Genomic DNA, 20,036 nt, shown 5'->3' on the forward strand with positions numbered 1-20,036 from the left:
CAAATGGTCCACTCCTGTTACTGTGAACACTATTTTAGCATTTGCTCATTCAGCTAAGGTTCCATTCAACAAATATGATATTTTGGATATTTCCCCCACATGGAAATGTTTTGGATATTTCCAGCATCTGAAGTTGCAATAACAAGAATTACCTCTTCTCTTTTTTCGCTATGGATTAGCAGGGGGCTTGTTAAAAGATGCCGATTGAATTCAAAGTTGGCAATTCACGTGCAAAGCTCAGTTTGCATGTGCCACGGACTGTAAATTATGAAACCGTCGCCCAAGAACCCTGTTGTGTTTCTGGCCACTCCCTCCCCTCTTGTGTACACTGCGCCTCTCGCTGAAATTATTCACAAATCTCCCTGTTTGCTCTCCTCTGCTCACATCTTTTCAGGTTGGCAAGGCCGGTGCTTTGGGGGCTTTGTTTGTCTGCTGAAAGTACCATCGTTTGCCGGGTAGCCCCCGTGACATCTGGTTCCAACAGGAGTGCAGGAGGTGAAATGTCAAGCAGTTCCCTGCGTTGTAAACCACTGGATCAAGAGAATGACATTTTGTTTGTGAGCCCGAAAAAGCCTTTTCTTTCTGTCTCCTGGAGCCAATTGTACCAAGTGCTCTTGTAGTCATAACGATGATAGAATTATAGCAGCAAGCCCTGCTCCAGAACGTGAGAAAGCTCCAAACAGACTGAAGGAGTCAGGTAAGGATCTGAGTCAAATACATTTAATGCATTGTTCCAGATCCTTAATTCGCTGTCATGTTATATTTTTTAATGTTCTGTGTTTTGGACTTTGTTGCAGGTTTAACTTCACGACAGGCTACGTGTGCAGTATTGGAGCCGGTTAATTATGGGGGTCACAGTCATACAGGTTTTTTCTTTGGTCCTTGCAGTTTCTGCCGTTGCTTTGCTGACTCTCTCCAATCTCACAGACTGCTGGAGGGTGAGCAGCTGCTTCAATGATTTTGTTTCAAGCCGCAGTCAAATACAATAATAGCAGTCAAAAGCTTTGAAGGACTAAACCCTTATCATAAAGGGCCATCTATGTTTTGTAAAATTTAATACTCTTAAAGAATGCCCTATGTTGTTCCTTTTGCTTATATTGATCATCCAAGTCTTAATTTGAACAGTGGCTACTGAGAATATTCTTGCTCAAAAGGAATTCCAGAGACTGTCAATGTGAGGGAGGCAACAACAAAATTAAAGCCAGTCATTAGCCTAATGATATTGCAGGGGAAGGGGCAATGTATATTAAACCAATTGCAATGTACTGCTTTGAGTCAGTGATGGTTGTGAATTCCACGTCTTCCCATGATGTCATGAAAAAGCCATTTAATCCATCCCAGCGCATTCATTCAGAAATAATCTAGAGTGCACCAGTTGATGTGACAGTGCTGTATACGAGTTTCAGGAGTCATAGGACCCCTATAGTGCAGGAGGAGGCCATTTGGACTATTGAGTCTGCACCAGCCCTCTGATGGAGCACCCTGACTAGGCCCATGCTTCCATGCTATCCCTGAGACCCAGTAACCCCACCTACCCTTTTGGTCCTTTGAACCTCCTCTGCCATTTAAACTACGTTATGTTCATCTCTACCTCGGCTCCAATGGGCGGCATGGTAGCACTGTTGCTTCACAACTCCAGGGTCCTAGGTTCAATTCCCAGCTTGGGTCACTGTACGTGCGGAGTCTGCACGTTCTTCCCATGTCTGCATTTCCTCCTGGTGCACCGATTTCCACCCACATAGTTCCGAAAGACGTGCTGTTACGTGAATTGCACATTCTGAATTCTCCCCGTGTACCCGAACAGGCGCCGGAGGGTGGCGACTAAGGGCTTTTCATAGTAACTTCATTGCAGTGTTAATGTAAGCCTACTTGTGACAATAAAGATTATTAGACGATAAAGATTATTATTATTCCGCCTGAGCTCCATATCCTGCTACCACCCCTGAGTCTTGAAAACCCCAATTACCCCATTGCTGATTTGAGCATGAGAATTCCAGATTGCTGGTACCCTTTATGTGAACAAATGCTTCCTGATTCTCCACTCAAATGCTTTAACTCTAACTTTAGTACAATATCATCTTTTGTTCTTTGATTCCCCTACCAGAGGAAACACCTCACTCAAATCACTCCTCAATCGTCTGTGCTCCTATCAGCTGTGTATTCAAGTGTCTCTGAAATGATGACAAGGTTTTTGTACTCTGTCCTACTGTCCCAACATGTAAATCACTCTTTATTTGAAGAGCTCCTGGACTGCAGTCATAAATTTGCCTTTTGTTTGTTTGAACGTGTGTCCTTTTGTCTTATTATCATGGCTTCGCTTGAAGTCATATTCCAGAACTTATCTTTTCTATACCCTTTACTGCCGTTTAAATTAAACACTGACGGACAATCGGAGGGCAGTAAGCATTCGGTGTTGCTGAATGCTGGTTATAAGAATGATCCTGCCAGTGTGACTTTCTTTCAAATGTACAAACATCCATAGAACGCATAGAATCCCTATAGTGCCAAAGGCGGCCATTCGGCCCATCAACTCTGAAAGAACACTCTACCTAGGCCCGAATACCCTGAGGTATTCTAGTAACCCGTAACCCCACCCAACCTGCACATCTTTGGACACTACGAGAAATGAAATTAAAATCACTTATTGTCACGAGGAGGCTTCAATGAAGTTACTGTGAAAAGCCCCTAGTTGCCGCATTCCGGCACCTGTTCGGGAGGCTGGTACGGGAATTGAACCGTGCTGCTGGCCTGCCTTGGTCTGCTTTAAAAGCCAGCGATTTAGCCCAGTGTGCTAAACCAGCCCCTCAGGCAATTTAGCATGGCCAATCCACCTAACCTACACATCTTTGGACTGTGGGAGAAAACCGGAGCACCCGGAGGAAACCCACACAGACACGGGGAGAAAGTGCAAGCTCCACACAGACGGTCACCCATGGTCGGAATTGAACCCAGATCCCTGGTGCTGTGATGCAGCGATCCTTGCTCCCGGGCCACCCATTGTTTAGTTCTCAAAAAAACATCTGCCACCTCTGGTAATAAGTTTGTGCTAATTTTGTGCCGTTACTGAGTCAAACCCAAACTAAGAAGCCTCCATGTGACCATCCTAGTAACTCAATAATTTCACTGTTGAAATGAAGACGTAACACAGTTTGCGACTTTAATCTACTCTTCCCCAGGACGTCAGTACTGTAGAACTCCTTGTGGACTGCAGTCTACACGATCAATGGAGCTTCCCATCCATGCTTAATGTTGCTGAACCGGTACTTCATAATGCATTTCTCTTCTCTCCTTTGGGTTCTGACTGGACGGTGTGCTGCATTAAGGGTCTCTGCCATTTGCATATATCTGTGTTTTATTCTGTTTTAAGAAACAACAAAATGTTCTTGTTGCAGATGGTCCCTGTCCTGTGATGTGATTGTGCAGGTCAGAGTTCTGGCCAGAGCTCTGTCAGCCCCCCTGCTGACAATCGGCATTATCATCCATAACAAAACCACCATGACGGACTCCATAGCTCAAGTGGAGAGTAGCAAGGCTTTAAATTTTACTGAGCAGTCGCCAGTGCGGAGAATTTAATTGTCTTCCAATACGTTGAAACAGCCTTTGAGCTGGAGCACGTTGCAACAACAACCTGGATTTATACAACATTCTTAGTGTAGTGAAAAGAGCCAAAGGGCTTCACGGGAACAACAGCATTTGACACTGAGCCAGAGAAAGAGATATTAAGTCACGTGATCAAAAACGTAGTTGCAGAGGTTGGTTCAAGCAAAGTCTTAAAGGGGGAATAGAGAGGTTGAGGGAGAGATTTTCAAAGATTGGGCAGCTGAAAGCAAAACCGTCATGTGGTGCGGTGAAGAAAATTGGGGCCGTTCAATAGGCCTGAACTGGAGGAACCACGACCTCTTGGAGGGTTGTAGAGCTGAAGGAGTTGTGAGTTTGGGCTGGCTGCCACTGCTGCTGCTATAAGCCCAGAGAGATGATGGCGTGACTTTTCCAGATGGCGGCCTCTTGCTCCAATTGCCACCCAGATAATTCCCGCTCAAAAGAGCGTTAAATGGCTGCTGGTGGGAGATCGGGTGACCAATCAGATTGGCCGGCAGCCAGTGGATTGAAGCGGAACTGCATGGGAATCCCTGAGACTAAGCCCAGCTACAAGAGATCAAGGTAAGGAGACCCAGGGCGGGGAGTGTAGAGAAGGTCTGGGGGCACAAAGGGAGAAAAGGGTGGGGAGAGAGTGAGAGGGAGGTCTAGAGATACCCTGGCCTTAATGGTATATGGGGAGCAGTTGAGGACTCTAGGTCTGTTTTCGTTGGAGTTTAGAAGGATGAGTGGTGAACCTTATTCAAACTTACAGGATACTGAGAGGCCTAGATAGAGTGGGCGTGGAGAGGATATTTCCATTAGTAGGAAAAACTAGAACCCGAGGGCACAGCCTCAGACTGAAGGGACATTCCTTTAAAACAGAGATGCGGAGGAATTTCTTCAGCCAGGGTGGTGAATCTGTGGAACACTTTGCCGCAGAAGGCTGTGGAGGACAAATCAATGAGTGTCTTTAAGACAAAGATAAATAGGTTTTGATTAATATGGGGATCAGGGGTTATGGAAGGCAGGAGAATAGGGCTGAAAAAAATATCAGCCATGATTGAATGGTGGAGTAGACTCGATGGGCCGAGTGGCCTAATTCAGCTCCTTTGTTTTATGGTCTTATAGTAGCCCTCTGATGCAGGCATTCCCCCACCCCCTTACCACCCCTTCCCAACGCAGATCTCAGTTTGTTGATTTTCGGACTTTGCCCGATGCAAGGCCAATTCACCTGCCAGCCTAAAAACTGAGGCTGTCAGGAAACGGTCCTTAAGTTTCCACTTCCGTTCCCGAACTTGGGTGAGGTGGCGTAGCAGAGCCAGGACCCTCTGAAACGGCCGCTGGGAAAGACAAGCGCACCAGCATCGATGTCCGATGAAGAGCAGGGGGGGAGGGAGGCTTCACTGTGATGCCAACCACAGCGGAATAGCCTGCGGATGTCCAAGCTTACAGAAGAGGTATAACGCAAGTCTCCAGATGCTTGTGCAATCCCATTTAGAGTTGTCACCTTCCGCTGAGGGAGTGGAGGAGTTCAGTTCAACCTGTATGAAGTTTTCAAAAGCCACCGCATTTTTTTTCTCTGCTTCAAAAATATTTTGCCATGCAGCAAGAATCACATGATCGGTCTGCCTGTGGGAAATGTCACTCAGGCAGTTTGCTTGCACTTCATGTAAGAACAGCAGGTGTGAACCTTCGGTACTTTCATCCTCATTGAACTGTGAAATGGAACTAAGGAGACAGAAAAGCGATGAAAGCCACCCCCCTGTGACTGACGGGCGGTGCGAAATATCTTTGTAGTTCCCTGAATAACTGTTTGAATATAAAATCCATGGTAAATCTGGGAAGGACCCATCATGGTTGGAGTGGGTTATCTTGGTTGCAAGCCTGCTATTTAATCGAAAGCATAGTCCTTTTCTTTATCCTCAGACTTAAATTTGACCTAATTTTATGCTTTAATTTGTGATTTTTTGTGCTCATTAAGGGGCTTATTAATGCTGAATAATTCTCAGTGAGAGCATCGAGTACTTGTAATTTGGATGTAATGCTGTTAGATGTAAAGTATGTGCCTCAGTTTAGCTCCAGAAGAGAATTGCCTGCTGCACAAGTTTGATATTTTGCCCTACGCCCCATTCCAGTCGACTGTGGTCTTTTGGATTGAGTTGGTGCCGGGTTGGGAGCATTTTCTGTAATGATTCCAAGAACGCTTGGAACTGGGACTGGAGGATGACCAACAAAACTCATGATTATAACCAAACGTGCAGCCCAGAGGCCACATGCGTCCCATCTGGGTTCTGAGTGCGGCCCATGAGACATTTTGTTGACTGTTGCCCACGTGCAGAGTTGCCACATTTCACTGATTTCCGTCTACGTAGTTTTTTTCCTACTTGCATGACTGAAGTCTGACAACACCAGGTTAAAGGCCAACAGGTTTGTTTTGAATCACTAGCTTTCGGAGCGCAGCTACTTCCTCGGGTGAATCACTTTAACCTGGTGTTGCAAGACTTCTTACTGTGCCCATCCCAGTCAAGCGCCGGCATCTCCACATCGTGTATAACTGAAGTGATATGCACGTAAAGCAAGGGCCACTTTGACTCCACTGTCAAAAATGAATAATATACAAAATAGAAGTAGAAACTTTAATTGTATGCAGCTTCCTTCAGGCTCTGGTGATGCCAGGAGCCTGTGCTTGACCAGTCACTCTATCCCCTACAGCCTGACTCCTCCCACACATCCTGACTCCTCCCACACATCCTGACTCCTCCCACACACCCTGACTCCTCCCACACAGCCTGACCCCTCCTCCAGCCTGACTCCTCCTGCAGCCTGACTCCTCCCACACAGCCTGACTCCTCCCACACAGCCTGACTCCTCCCACACAGCCTGACTCCTCCCACACAGCCTGACTCCTCCCACACAGCCTGACTCCTCCCACACAGCCTGTCCCCTATAGCTAGATGCTTCTAGTTTTTCATGTAAGCTACTACTTTAAAAATGCTGGAAATTATGAAGTTAAGTTGTCAATGTACCAGGTTAATAGCTGGATGACATGAGATTTATAAAGTACCGAACAAATGTTCATGCAACATAACTCCTGAATTCATGTTTTGTTTTCCTCCAGAGTGATGCAAAGGATCCCCACTCCTCTGTTGGTTTAAGTTTCCGCTGTCGGGGTCTATGGGGTGAATGCGTCTATGATATCGTGGCAGCTTATTGGACCTGTGATATGCCAAACTCATTTCTGGGGCACCTTCCCAGTAAGCCACCTACCTTTCCTCAACTTGTCCATGCCCTGTACTATGGAACCTGACCTTTCACCTCACTCATGGAGAGTGGATCATAGGAGTTTCAATTAATTGTTTGGAGCAGGCTCGAGGGGTTGAATTTCTGTGCTTAATTCTTGCATTTATAGAACCATAGAATCCCTACAGTGCAGTTAGAGGCCATTTGGCCCAGCAAGTCTGCACAAATCCTCCAGCACAGCTGCACAGTGGTTAGCACAGTTGCTTCACAGCTCCAGGGTCCATGTTCGATTCCCGGCTTGGGTCACTGTCTGTGCGGAGTCTGCACATTCGCCCTGTGTCTGTGTGGGTTTCCTCTGAGTGCTCCGGTTTCCTCCCACAGTCCAAAGATGTCCAGGTTAGGTGGATTGGCCAAGACAAATTGCCCTCAGTGTCCAAAAAGGTTAGGTTGGGTTACCGGGTTACTGGGATAGGGTGGAGGCGTGCATTTAAGTAGGATGCTCTTTCCAAGAGCCGGTGCAGACTCAATGGGACGAATGGCCTCCTTCTGCAATGTAAATTCTATGATCTACGAAAAGAACACCCTACCTAGGCCACACCCCCCATCCCCATAACCCCACCTAATCTGCACATCTTTGGACACTAAGGGCAATTTAGAATGGCCAAATCGTCTATCATGCCCATCTTTGGACTGTGGGAGGAAACAGGAGCACCTGGAGGAAACCCACGTGGCACGGGGAGATTGTGCAAACTCCACACAGCCACCCAAGATCAGAATTGAACCTGGGCCCCTTGTGCTGTGAGGCAGCAGTGCTAGCCACTGTGCCTATGTGCCTACATTTGAAAACAAGAATCAGGGTGCATTTGTTTGTGCAACAACACTAGATGGACTATTCCCTATATGTGTGCAGACACGGTGTCAGTCAGCCTGTGAATGGCTAAAGTGAGCTGCTCTTAAATGCAGTTTTGCTTTCTGAAGCTGAATTACACAATTTTTTGCAAGCTGGCATCTTCTAAACTTCATCCTTTCCAACAAAATGGATGAAAACTGTAACTACTCAGAGGGCATCCATTCTTTTTTTTTACATTTAGTGTACCCAATCATTTTTTTTCCAATGAAGGGGCAATTTAGCGTGGCCAATCCACCTAACCTGCACATCTTTGGGTTGTGGGGGGTGAAACTCACACAGACACGGGGAGAATGTACAAACTCCACACGGACAGTGCCCAGGGCCGGGATTGAAGCTGGGTCCTCAGCACCGTAGGCAGCAGTGTTAACCATTGCGCCATCGTGCCGTCAAAGGGCAACCATTCTCAATGGCCATTGAAATGGTTTCAAATAGTCTTTAAGTGGATACAAGAAGTGACAGGTTGATAGATTTCACCCTGCAACCAATCAGTTGGTAAAAATCAATAAAATAACTATTTAAGAGAAAGAAAAATCACCACCCAACGAGGGGTTCGAAGCCATGGTCCTGGGATTCAGGGTCCCATTATTTTTCTGACTGAGCCCCCTGCACATAACCTTTCTAACTTGATCAGTTGTTCAAATACATTGTATTTATTTATTTTGTTTTAAAAATATTGTTTAGTGGTTAAGATTGTGGTTGAACTCACCTTTTTTGATGTGTTAAACTGGCCGAATCACAGAATTGTTACCATGCAGAAGGAGGCTATTCAGCCCATCGTACCAGCACCGTCTCTCCAAATGAACAATTCACTTTGTGCCATTCTCCCACCTTCTCCCTGTAACCCTTTCAGATAACAGTCTAATTCCATTTTGAGTGCCTCAATTGAACCTGCCTCCACCACACTCTCAGGCAGTGTATTCTAGACCTTAATCATTCGCTGCCTGAAAAAGTTTATTCTCATATCGCTTTTGCTTCCTTTGCCAATTACTTTAGATATACCCTCTCGTTCTCGATTCTTTCACTCTTGGGAATAGTTGCTCTCCATCTACTCCGTCCAGATACCCTCATGATATCATGATTTTGATTATCTTTATGAGATCTCTTTTCAGCCTTATTTTCACCAAGGAAAACAGTCCTAATCTCTCCAATCTATTCTTATAACTGAAGTTTCTGATCCCTGGAACCATTCTCGTGAACCTTTTATACAGTGCGGCACTCAGAACTGGGTCTAATACTCCTACTGAGGCTAAACTAATGTCTTATACAAGCACAACATAATCTCCTTGTTCTTGTACTCTATGCCTCTATTAATAACTCCAAGGATACTTTATGCTTTATTAACTGCTCCCTCAACCAGTCTTACCGCTTTCAATAATTTCTACACATATATACCCAGGTCCCTTTGCTCCTGCATCGATAATTGTACCCTTTATTTTATATTGCCATTCCCTATTCTTACCAAAATGAATCACCTCACATTTCTCTGCATTGAACTTCATCTGCCACCTGTCTGCCCATTCCACCAACTTGTTAATGCCTTTTTGAAGTTCTTCGTCATTGTCCTTTACAGTACTTCCAAGTTTTATACTGTCCATAAACTTTGAAATAGTGCCCTGTTCATCAAGATTTAGATAATTAGATCATTTATGAATCGAGAAAAGCAAGGATCACAACAATGATCCCTGAGGCAGTCCACTACAACCTCCAACTGAAAACATCCATTAACCATTACACTGTTTTCTGTCACTCAGCCAATTTTGTATCTGTGTTGCTTGTGTCCCTTTTATTCCATGAGCTATAACTTTGCTCACAAGTCCGTTGTGCAGTACTGTATCAAATCTCTTTTGAAAGTCCATGTGCATTACATCAACTTCATTACCCTCATCAACTCTCCTCACCTTCAAAAATCCCACCAAGTTAGTTCAACACAATTTTCCCTGAAGAAATTCATGTTGACTTTCCTTAATTAACCTGCATGTGGCTAACAATTTTGTCCCAGATTATTCAAAGAACAAAGAACAAAGAAAATTACAGCACAGGAACAGGCCCTTCGGCCCTCCCAGCCTGCGCCGATCCTGATCCTTTATCTAAACTTGTCTCCTATTTTCCAAGGTCTACTTCCCTCTGTTCCCGCCCGTTCATATACCTGTCTAGATGCCTCTTAAATGATGCTATCGTGCCCGCCTCTACCACCTCCACTGGTAAAGCGTTCCAGGCACCCACCACCCTCTGCGTAAAAACCTTTCCACGCACATCTCCCTTAAACTTTCCCCTCTCACCTTGAAATCGTGACCCCCTTCGTTCTTGAAGTTTTCCCACTGCAGAAGTTAAACTGGATGGCCTGTAGTTGCTGGGCTTATCTTTACACCTGTTTTGAATGTGGGTGCAACGTTTGAAATTCTTCAAACCTCTGGCACCACCCCTGAGTTTAAGGAAGGCTGAAAATTCAGGCTTGTGCCTCTGCAATGTTCACTGTCACTTCCCCCAATATCCTTGCATGCATCTCATCCGGTCCTGGTGCCTTATAATCTTGAAGTACAGACAGCCTATCAATAGTATCTCAGTTATTTCTCCTGTCCCTGCCCTTAATGGCCCTACTCCTCTGATTGCTATATTTTTTTATTATTTATGTGCCTTTAGATATTTTTTTATGTTGGCTGCCAATCTCTTTTCATACTCTCTCTTTGCTTCTCTTATTGGCTTTTTCACCTCCCTTCTGAACCTCCTATAATCAGTCAGGTTCTCAATTTTTTTTTCCAGCTGACACCTGTCATCAGCACTGTTTTCTTCTTTACCTTAATTTATATCTCACCCAAGGAGTTCTGGAATCGTTTGCCCAACCTTTTCCCTTTCAAGGGAATATACCTTGATTGTGTCCAAACTATCTCTTCTTTGAAGCACCCCATTGTTCAGATTCGGTTCTTTTCCTGCCAAACTATGATTCCAATTTATTCGGCCCAGATCGTCCTTACCCCAAGTTAATTGCTCTTACTCTGGATTGTTCTTTATACGTTTCCATAGCCAGTCTAAACTTCACCATACAATGATCACTCCACCCTCTCTGTGTCTCAGAGAACTGGTCCGGATGTGCAAGAACAAACTTTGTATGAGTTGCAGTCTTAATGCAGGGGATAAGGGCTCCCTGTCTTGTGAACTAGTCCCGGCTGAATTTGGGAGACTTTTGTGGGCTCATCTATTGTGGCCCAATCGTGCAACTTGGCTGAATAAAGGGGTTGCTATGTTCTGCTTTTGCAATGGACTGATTGCTTTATGTTTGGTTACACTAGCCGATCTGGTGATTACCCGGGCACTGGTAATTGTTGCCAGTGTTGCCTGCATCGTGGCATCATTTGTCCTCATTGGTGGGATGAAATGTACCAAGTTTGTAAGTGATGGTGGGACAGAGAAAGACAAACTGAACATTTGCGCTGGAGCCATCTTCTTCTTTGGAGGTAAAGTTAATTCAATGCACAAAGGTTGACTTTTAAATGATTAAAATAACAAACCTGCCATTGATAGTCATGTACTCAGTACAAAGGAAGTCTTGAATCCCTATCTCTGAGCCAGAAGCTCCAGGATTGAGTCCCACCCCAGGACTTGATGGTCAAGGGAGGTGCAGTCAAACTGGTTGAGGGCCAAACTGAAAATCCTTCCAACATGCCCATGGCTGGTGGCAAGAGTGGGAGAGATGCCTGGTCATCCACACTTGATGTGGAGTGGTGCCCCTCAAGCTATCAGCCCTTAGTGACAGACAAGTGACCCGCTCCTGGAATTACTAGCTATAGAAACAGACAAGAAGTCTGCCTTCGTGCACTACTAGGTGCGGGAAGCGAATTGGAATTGGAACTCAGTACACAACTAGCCTAGAAAGAATACCTGTCCTGGTTTGAGTGGGTAATCTTGCCACCATTATGGTATAGACAGGGACAAAACAACAATCAAAGGAAGGAAGTCAATGGGGTGCAAACTGTTCTTGAAAAAACCCTGAGCTCGATTGTTTGTATAAAAGATTACTTTAGTGAGGCAGTAGACAAAAATCTGCCCCCAATGTCCCAGGTAGTTGACTGCTTCGAAGATCTAGGAGACCAAATTCAGTCAGAAAAAGCATTGCACTCTGGACTGTAAACTGTGAACAATACTGCAATCCACTTTCTAAAAAAAAAACTTATCCATTTTAATACAAATGGTCATATTTACACAGAATGAACACCATGTAATTATTGCCTGAGATTGTGAAGGATCCTGAGAGAACATTTTAAAGGTGTTACTGTAATGTTCCAGAAAGCAGCATTTTCTGATCTGATGGGAGGCTGACAGCTATTTTGACAATTTAAAAAAAACATTTAGAGTACCCAATTAATTTTTACCAATTAAGGGGCAATTTAGCGTGGCCAATCCACCTAGCCTACACATCTTTTGGGTTGTGGAGGCGAAACCCATGCAAACATGGGGAGAATGTGCAAATTCCACATGGACAGTGACCCAGAGCCAGGATCGAACCTGGGACTTCGGCGCCGTGATGCAGCAATGCTGACCACTGTGCCACCTTGCTGCACCTTATTTTGACAATTTAGATAGACAACATGCTGCTTTACTCTATATCTAACCCATGTTGTATCTGCCCTGGGGAATGCGATAGGATAATGTTTCTAACAAGTGTAAGTGAAGGAGTGAAACAGCAAAAGTTCAAGAGAGGGGCAGCAAGACCTTGAGAAAGGAATGGTGAAGGTTATGGAGGGAGGGGGTGAGAATGAATCAGTGAGTGGAGGAGTAGAAGAGGTAATGGGAGATTGGGAAAGAGACAGTGAGAGCGTGGCCGATGGCTGGTAAGTGGATGGTGGTGAAAGGGGCAGTGAGAAAGAGGCAATGGAAGGAGGGGAGAGGATAGCGGGGGCTCAGGAGAGGGGTGGCGAGTGAGAGATGGTGAGGTCTCTGGTGAGGGGCAATGAGCGAGGGGAGGCGAGTGCTCGGGAGATGAGGGGGTGCGAGTCAGAGGTAATGTGGGCTCAGGTAGTGGTGGAATAGAGGGCACAGGTGCAAACCAGCACTGGCACCAGCAGATGGTGGTGGAAGGAGCAGAGCTAAGGATTCAGGAAAGGGGCAGTGAGAAAGAGGCAATGGAAGGAGGGGAGAGGGATGGTGCCAGGACAAACAAGTACTGATACCAGCAGATGGACGCATACCAATGATGTTAGTGTTGGGAAAAACTGCTGGGTGCCATGTGTGCAATTGCTCCTGGTGCCTGGCCAATCAGCATCAGGAGTTAGAGTGTATCAACAACCCAAAAGAGCAACAATGGCCTTTGGAAAGATGCATATTAGGAAAATGACAAGGAAACTATACAAAATGAACACAGAAAGACTTCCATTTTCATTAGCACCTCTCACAACCTCAGGACATCCAAAAATGGTTTACAGCCACTGAAGTACTTTTGAAATTTTGTCACTGCTGTAGTGTAGAAATTACTGGAGGTACTGAATAGGTCCCAAAGTTCCAACAAGAGAAACTCCTCCAGTACAAGTTATCTCCCAGAAATGTGTTCTGACAAACAATCTAACTGGTCATCCCACCTCCACTCCCCTCCCCACCCTAAATGCTGACTAACCTACACCAGAGAAATGTCATCTTCTACCACTGACGGACAAGCACTGCCTAGTTTTGCAGGTGAGATGTTGGAGAATATTTGATGCCCATTGAACCATGTGAATCCCTTCAGTAGGTGAAGAAAATTGAATGGGAAAAATAGATCAGTAGTATCTGCTGGTGACCACAAGTGGACGGCAGCTGGAGAGCTGGCAAGAGAACCCCACCACCCCCTTTCAGGCAGGCCTGTTGAATTAATTGCCACGCGGGCACCTAACTGGCAACAGTGGGCCCTCCCCATGGTCAAGGACTCCTGGGACAGAAGTGCCACCCCCAATTCCACCCCAGTTCCACTTAACGCCTCAAATGGAAATGGAGCCACCATGCACTTAATCACCGCAGAGGCAGGAAGATAGTCGGGATCCCAACTGCCACCCTCCTGGCTGATTAAATACCTGCCCACCACAAAGCCTGATACATAAAGAATATTGCTTTAGCTTTTTTCAATGTTTATTTTCCTCCTAAACAGGAATTGCGGGTGGCATTGGCATGACTTGGTATGCAGCCGAAACTGTCATTAAATACAAGTTTGAGGTAAGTTTTGAAAATAACTACATACAGCACCTAATGGTATTGGGTGGCTATTGCCAATACCCCAAGTGTGTCACTGCAAAGGTTTATTTTTTAAGATACCCTCATTTATATATGAAATTGTGAATGTGTCAAGTTGGACTTGGGGGACAGGAGATCTATTTAAAGAAAGGAGCTTTTGACCAGCCTTGCACCCAGGTAGAAGGCAAAGATACGAAGCACACTTGGACTTGCAGAATACAGTCATCTCCTGACATCTGCCAAAATACCCAGTGAGAAGCATCAGGTATCTTAACACTCTCAAAGGTAAACTCGCAGCAGCAATTGAGTTTTGAGTGAAGCATGGCAAAGAGTGACCCCTAGACCCTGCAAGCTGGTCCACTTTGTGCAGGATTGGTGAGTTTAACCTATTGTCCCTCGGTGAGGCAGATGGGCTTTTACCACAAAAAAATGTTTTCATGGGACTAGCTTTAGATTCTAGATTTATTAATGGAATTTAAATAGGATTTGAACTCGTGTCCCCAGAGCATTAGCTTGGGCTTCTGGATCACCAGTGGCATCACCACTTATTCCACCATCTCCTCACAAATGGGCAGCCTTGTTCTTTAAATTTATATCCAATGCCAACTGATATCCACTGGCAAATTTATATCCACAGGTGACATAGTGGTATTGTCACTGGACTAGTAAACCAGAGGCCCAGAGTAATGCTCTGGGGACCCAGGTTCAAATCCCGCCACTGCAGATGGTGAAATTTAAATTCAACAAAAATCTGGAATGAAAGGCCTAATGATGACGATGAAACCATTGCCAGTTGTCCTAAAAACCCATCTGGCTCACTAATTAATGTCCTTAAAGGAGGGAAATCTGCCATCGTTTCCTGGTTTGGCCTACATGTGATTCCAGAATCACAGTAATGTGGTTGACTCTTAACTGACCCCTCAAATGAAATTGGGGATGGGAAATAAATGCTGGCTCAGCCTGCGACGCCCACGTCACATGAATGAATAAAAAAAAACTGACGAGAAACTGACCAAGATCATTTTCATTCAAGATCATTCGGGGCCTCACGGTAGCATGGTGGTTAGCATCAATGCTTCACAGCTCCAGGGTCCCAGGTTCGATTCCCGGCTGGGTCACTGTCTGTGTGGAGTCTGCACGTCCTCCCCGTGTGTGCGTGGGTTTCCTCCGGGTGCTCCGGTTTCCTCCCACAGTCCAAAGATGTGCGGGTTAGGTGGATTGGCCATGCTAAAATTGCCCGTAGTGTAAGGTTAATGGGGGGATTGTTGGGTTACGGGTATACGGGTTACGTGGGTTTAAGTAGGGCGATCATTGCTCGGCACAACATTGAGGGCCGAAGGGCCTGTTCTGTGCTGTACTGTTCTATTTCTATTTCTATTTTGCTTTAAATACCTTCAAAATGGGGCTAATGAGGTATTTGGTCGAGATTAGTTGCCGGATGAGCTCAGGATGATTCACCGCCAAGGCAATTGCAGGCCTGCGTCAATGTGTTATCTTAAAACACATCTCTACTTCACTCTGCCTACTTGGCCTTGGAAGACTATCAGCTGACAGAACTCTTTGAATATTCCCCTGTTCGTTATGACGAAAATAAAAGTATTTTTTTTCTACGTTCACTTGTCGATTGGCATATTTATTCCTGTCCAGATTCCGGGCTGATTTTGATTTCCGTGAACTGCAAGGTACAGGAGGCAGCAGGCCTAACATTCATTATAATGCAGATATAAATTGGTGTCCTATTCTGTTCCAATTGGATCACTTGAGAATTTTATATAGAAACAAAATGCTGCGGATGCTGGAAATCTGAAATAAAAACAGAAATTACTGCAAATGTTCAGCTGGTCAGGGAGCATCTGTGGAGAGAGATACAGAGTTAATGTTTCAGGTCTGTGACCTTTCATCAGAATTTGGTGAATTGTTTCAATTGCCACTGTCCTCACTTTGAAGGTACTGAATCTCTGTGAGCTGCTGAATTTGCGTGTTTGATTACCATGGAATGCCAGACAAATTAGGAGTGCTTCTGTTTGCTGACTTTTGTTCTGTATCCTCAAAACTTCCTGAATGTCTTGTCAGTTTCCATGGCACTGATCAAAGAACTAAGGCGTTGCTGCCAACCTTTGCTGTGCACCCCTTTTACAGGTTAGCTTTGGAGTACCTGGAATCACATACGAGCTGGCCTATTCGTACTGGCTGGCCTCGACTGGTGTATTGTGCATGTGCCTGGCTGGAGCGCTGCTTGTGTCAACGCACTGCGCCAAACTCAACAGGGCCAGCGAGAGCAAGAAGAGGAATCCGGCATTTCTGTTTCTAACTGACCAGTACAGACATGTCTTGCCGGCATCCTGCCCCGACATCGGAAAGACATACGTTTAAAAAGAGGTTCAACAAGCTGGAACTTTACATCATTTCACTGCCAGCCCTGTAATGTGGAGCGTGTGTTTATCTGCTGACCGGTTAAGAAATAGTTCAGCGTCGCTTATTTAGCAATCTGTTATCGCATTGCAGCTTCGACTCTCCAGTCTGACAACAAACCAGTTTCAGTAGGTGTGCATTCCCTTAAAGAAAATAACTGCTTTGACTAACCAAATGTCTGTCTGAGAACAGTGCTGTAACCTGGAAGAACATAACGTATTAAATAACTGTCTATCATGCCACATGTCATTTGTCGTCTAGTTTCTTTGGTTCTGGATGAAAAGACAATTTATATGCATGCAGTTTTGCACCTGGGCAGCCATGTTGAAATACAGAGAGCCAATCGTGAAAATGATTGTTAGCACACTAAAAAGGCCTTTTACATCAAAGCAGCATTCGGCCGAGTGCGGCATCAAGGAGCCCAGGTAAAATTCAAGTCAGTGGGAATCAAGAGAAATTATCCACTGGTTAGAGTCATACGTAGCACAAAGTGAGCAAAAAAGGTTGTAGTGGTTGGAGGTCAACCATCTCAGCTCCAGGATATCCCTTCAAGAGATGATCAGAGCAGTGTCCTAGACCCAGCCATCTCCAGCTGCTTCATCAACGTAGTTCTCTCCATCTTGAGGTCATAGATGGGGAAGCTTGCTGATGAATTACAAGGTGTTCAGTTTCATTCGCAACTTCCCGGAGAATGAAGCAGTCTGTGCCCTCATGCAGCAAGGTCTCAACAACATATAGGGTATAGCTGATAAGTGGTAATTAATATTTGTGCCACATAAGTGCCAGGCAATGACAATCTCCAACAAAAGAGAATCTAATCATTTCCCCTTGACATGCAATGGCATTATCATCAATGAATCTTCCTCTATTAACATCCTAGGGGTTACATTGACCAGAAATGTAGTGGGCAGCACGGTAGCATTGTGGATAGCACAAATGCTTCACATCTCCAGGGTCCCAGGTTTGATTCCGGCTTGGGTCACTGTCTGTGCGGAGTCTGCACATTCTCCCCGTGTGTGCGTGGGTTTCCTCCGGGTGCTCCGGTTTTCTCCCACAGTCCAAAGATGTGCAGGTTAGGTGGATTGGCCATGATAAATTGCCCTTAGTGTCCAAAATTGCCCTTAGTGTTGGGTGGGGTTACTGGGTTATGGGGATAGGGTGGAGGTGTTGATCTTGGGTAGGGTGCTCTTTCCAAGAGCCAGTGCAGACTCGATGGGCCGAATGGCCTCCTTCTGCACTGTAAATTCTATGTCTATAATGGTCCATTTAAATATGCGTGCCTGGATCTTGCCCAGCAAGAGCGAGATCCAGATTGCGACATGACATGCCTTGGGATTCCGTTGAATCTCGCAAGATATTTTGATGATGTAAACTCGATGCAGGCCCCTCAGGAGATTCAATGGCCTCGTCCCGACCCCAAGTCGAGGTTGCTGAATCACACCCTTCATCACGCAAAGGGGAGTGGAAATTTGGAATTCTTTCCCCCAGTAGGCTGGTGTGGGCTGATGGTTCAATTCAGGATTTCAAAAATGAGATTGGAAAATTAATGTTGGACAAGGGTATTAAGGATTATGGAGCCGTAGTGGGTAGATGGAATTGGAGGAGAGAGTAGACATGAACTAATTGATTGGTGGAGCAGGCTCAAGGGGCTGAATGGCCTGACCCTCTTCCTATGATTTCACAAAATATGTAAACACTTGAAAAATAGTTTAAAAATAGATTGTTTGCAGATAACCATGGGATGATGCAGCATAGAAGGAGGCCATTCGGCCCATCATGTCCCAGTTCTCCCCGCTCTGTTAAATTATACCCCTTCATGTATTTATCCAATTCTCTTGCGAATGTTACTATTTAATCTCCTTTCCTCATCCTTTCAAGCATTTCAGATTATAACAATTTATTGCATAAAAATACATTTTCCTCAGGTCACCTTGCGTTCTTTCGCCAATCAATTTGAAACTGTGCCCTTTAGTTACAGGCATCAATTGTCAGCAGGAAGAGTTTCTTCTTAGTCACCGTAATGTTCCCCAGCATCTGCTGCCCTTGTCCTACTAGATGGGTTTGGAGGGTGCTGCCTAAAGAGCCTTGGCAAGCTCCTGCAGTGCATCTTGTAGGTCGTACATGCGGCTGCCACTGTCCCTAGGTGGTGGAGGAAGTGAATGTCTGTGGAAGGGCTGCCAATCAAGCGGGCTGCTTTCTCCCTGATGGTGTCAATCATCTTTAGTGTTGTTTGAGTTTCACTGGTCCAGTCATTCCCATCACGCTCCTGACTTGTGTGTCTTGTAGGTTATTCCCCACAGAATTCCCAGCCTCTGACTGCGCTTGTAGCCACAGTATACATGTGGCTGGTTCAGTTTAGTTTCTGGTTACTGGTAACCGCCCAGGATGTTTACTGGGCTATCAGCTTCATTGAAACAGCACAGAATAGAATTTTATACAAGTGTATTAAATGCGCACGGAAGCAGCGACCTTAAGTTCGTCCCTTTTAGTTATTTGAAAAGTTGAGTGTTGGCATCAACATTCAATTTAAAAATGAAACAGTTATAATACACTTTGGGGTGAATTCTCCGCCATCAGGATCCTCTATTCACATTGGCAGCACACCCCCGCCCGCGGGTTTCCCGGTGGTGTCAGTGGCTACAATGGTAAATCCCTTTGACAAGCGGTGGGAACGGAGAGCCCTGCCACCAGAGAACGGTGCACCACTGAGAAACACGTGGCTGGGATCCGGAGAATCCAACTCTTTGTTTTTTTGGATGGATTTGTTTATTGTCACGTGTACCGAGGTACAGTGAAAAGTTTTTTCTGCGAACAGCTCAACAGATCATTAAGTACATGAAAATAAAAGAAAATACATAACAGGGAGAATTAAATTTTAAAAGATTAGGACGATTATAAGATAAGTAAAAAGAGGAGTTGTTCGGGAGAGCCACGCTCCGGCGCCATCTTGTGATCTTCTGTTTATATTCATTCTTTACTGTTTCAAGGTGCTGATTTGAGAGGCACCCAACAACCCTCCACAACCCAAGTCAAATAGCGATTCTGCACACACACATCCTCACCAGCTGGGCACAGAATTGCACTCCGCAGAAAGGAGTGGGATCTCCCATCATGTCCCTCGTTAAGCTGAAATCCCGCAGACTTTAGTACAACCAAAAAAATCAGCAGAATTTGAAACAGAAGGTAGTTGAAGTACTTCACCACAACGACTCCATTATCACAGGAAAACTAATGTTTGTTTTAATTGCGAGATTCTGGACGGAGCATAAAGAATTCTTGTTCAGAGACATCATCTTTAGTTGAGCAAATGCTTAGAACAGTCTGTTCGATCCAAATTAAGTGCTATGTGTGTGAATAACATTGGATTGTAAGTGAAAGAGAAACCATGTTATAGTGGTTACAGATCAATATTTTAAAATGCCTCGTCTCCGCAATGCTAGTAGGTTATCAACAGAGGGCCCACTGGTGGCCTAATGAGTAAATGCATAGCCTGTTTTCACTCTCAGGTTCACGTTCAGCACTGTGCTGCATATCTCAGTAGGGGGAGGTCTCGAGGTGACCCAAGGAGAAGGTAAGTCAGCCTGCATCCCCAATCGTGGTGGCCATCTGTTGACCCTTGGTAGAAAGATGGGCACTACGCAAAGTAAAAGTGGGTGCCAGGTTGCATGGACAATTATCTTCACGGTCTAGGTTTACCAGT

General features: G+C 45.2%; 1 protein-coding gene across 1 annotated transcript; it reads left to right on the forward strand.

Annotated features, from left to right (window-relative positions):
* Positions 1-337: 337 nt before the first annotated feature.
* On the forward strand, positions 338-16,580 carry LOC119950932 (claudin-16-like). Its single transcript, XM_038773912.1, has 6 exons — positions 338-697; positions 798-938; positions 6,698-6,833; positions 11,017-11,181; positions 13,842-13,906; positions 16,064-16,580. The coding sequence occupies exons 2-6, from the start codon at positions 846-848 to the stop codon at positions 16,295-16,297; spliced, it is 693 nt and encodes a 230-aa protein (XP_038629840.1). The 5' UTR covers positions 338-697; positions 798-845; the 3' UTR covers positions 16,298-16,580.
* Positions 16,581-20,036: the final 3,456 nt, after the last annotated feature.

The sequence above is a fragment of the Scyliorhinus canicula genome, chromosome 16 (genome assembly GCF_902713615.1).
Source record: "Scyliorhinus canicula chromosome 16, sScyCan1.1, whole genome shotgun sequence".
In the NCBI taxonomy this organism is placed as follows: Eukaryota; Metazoa; Chordata; class Chondrichthyes; order Carcharhiniformes; family Scyliorhinidae; genus Scyliorhinus; species Scyliorhinus canicula.

Coding starts and splice junctions, on each gene's coding strand:
- LOC119950932 (XM_038773912.1), top strand. CDS start 846: ATGGGGGTCACAGTCATACAGGTTTTTTCTTTGGTCCTTGCAGTTTCT. Junction 939..6,697: donor ATCTCACAGACTGCTGGAGG/GTGAGCAGCTGC, acceptor GTTTTCCTCCAG/AGTGATGCAAAGGATCCCCA. Junction 11,182..13,841: donor AGCCATCTTCTTCTTTGGAG/GTAAAGTTAATT, acceptor CCTCCTAAACAG/GAATTGCGGGTGGCATTGGC.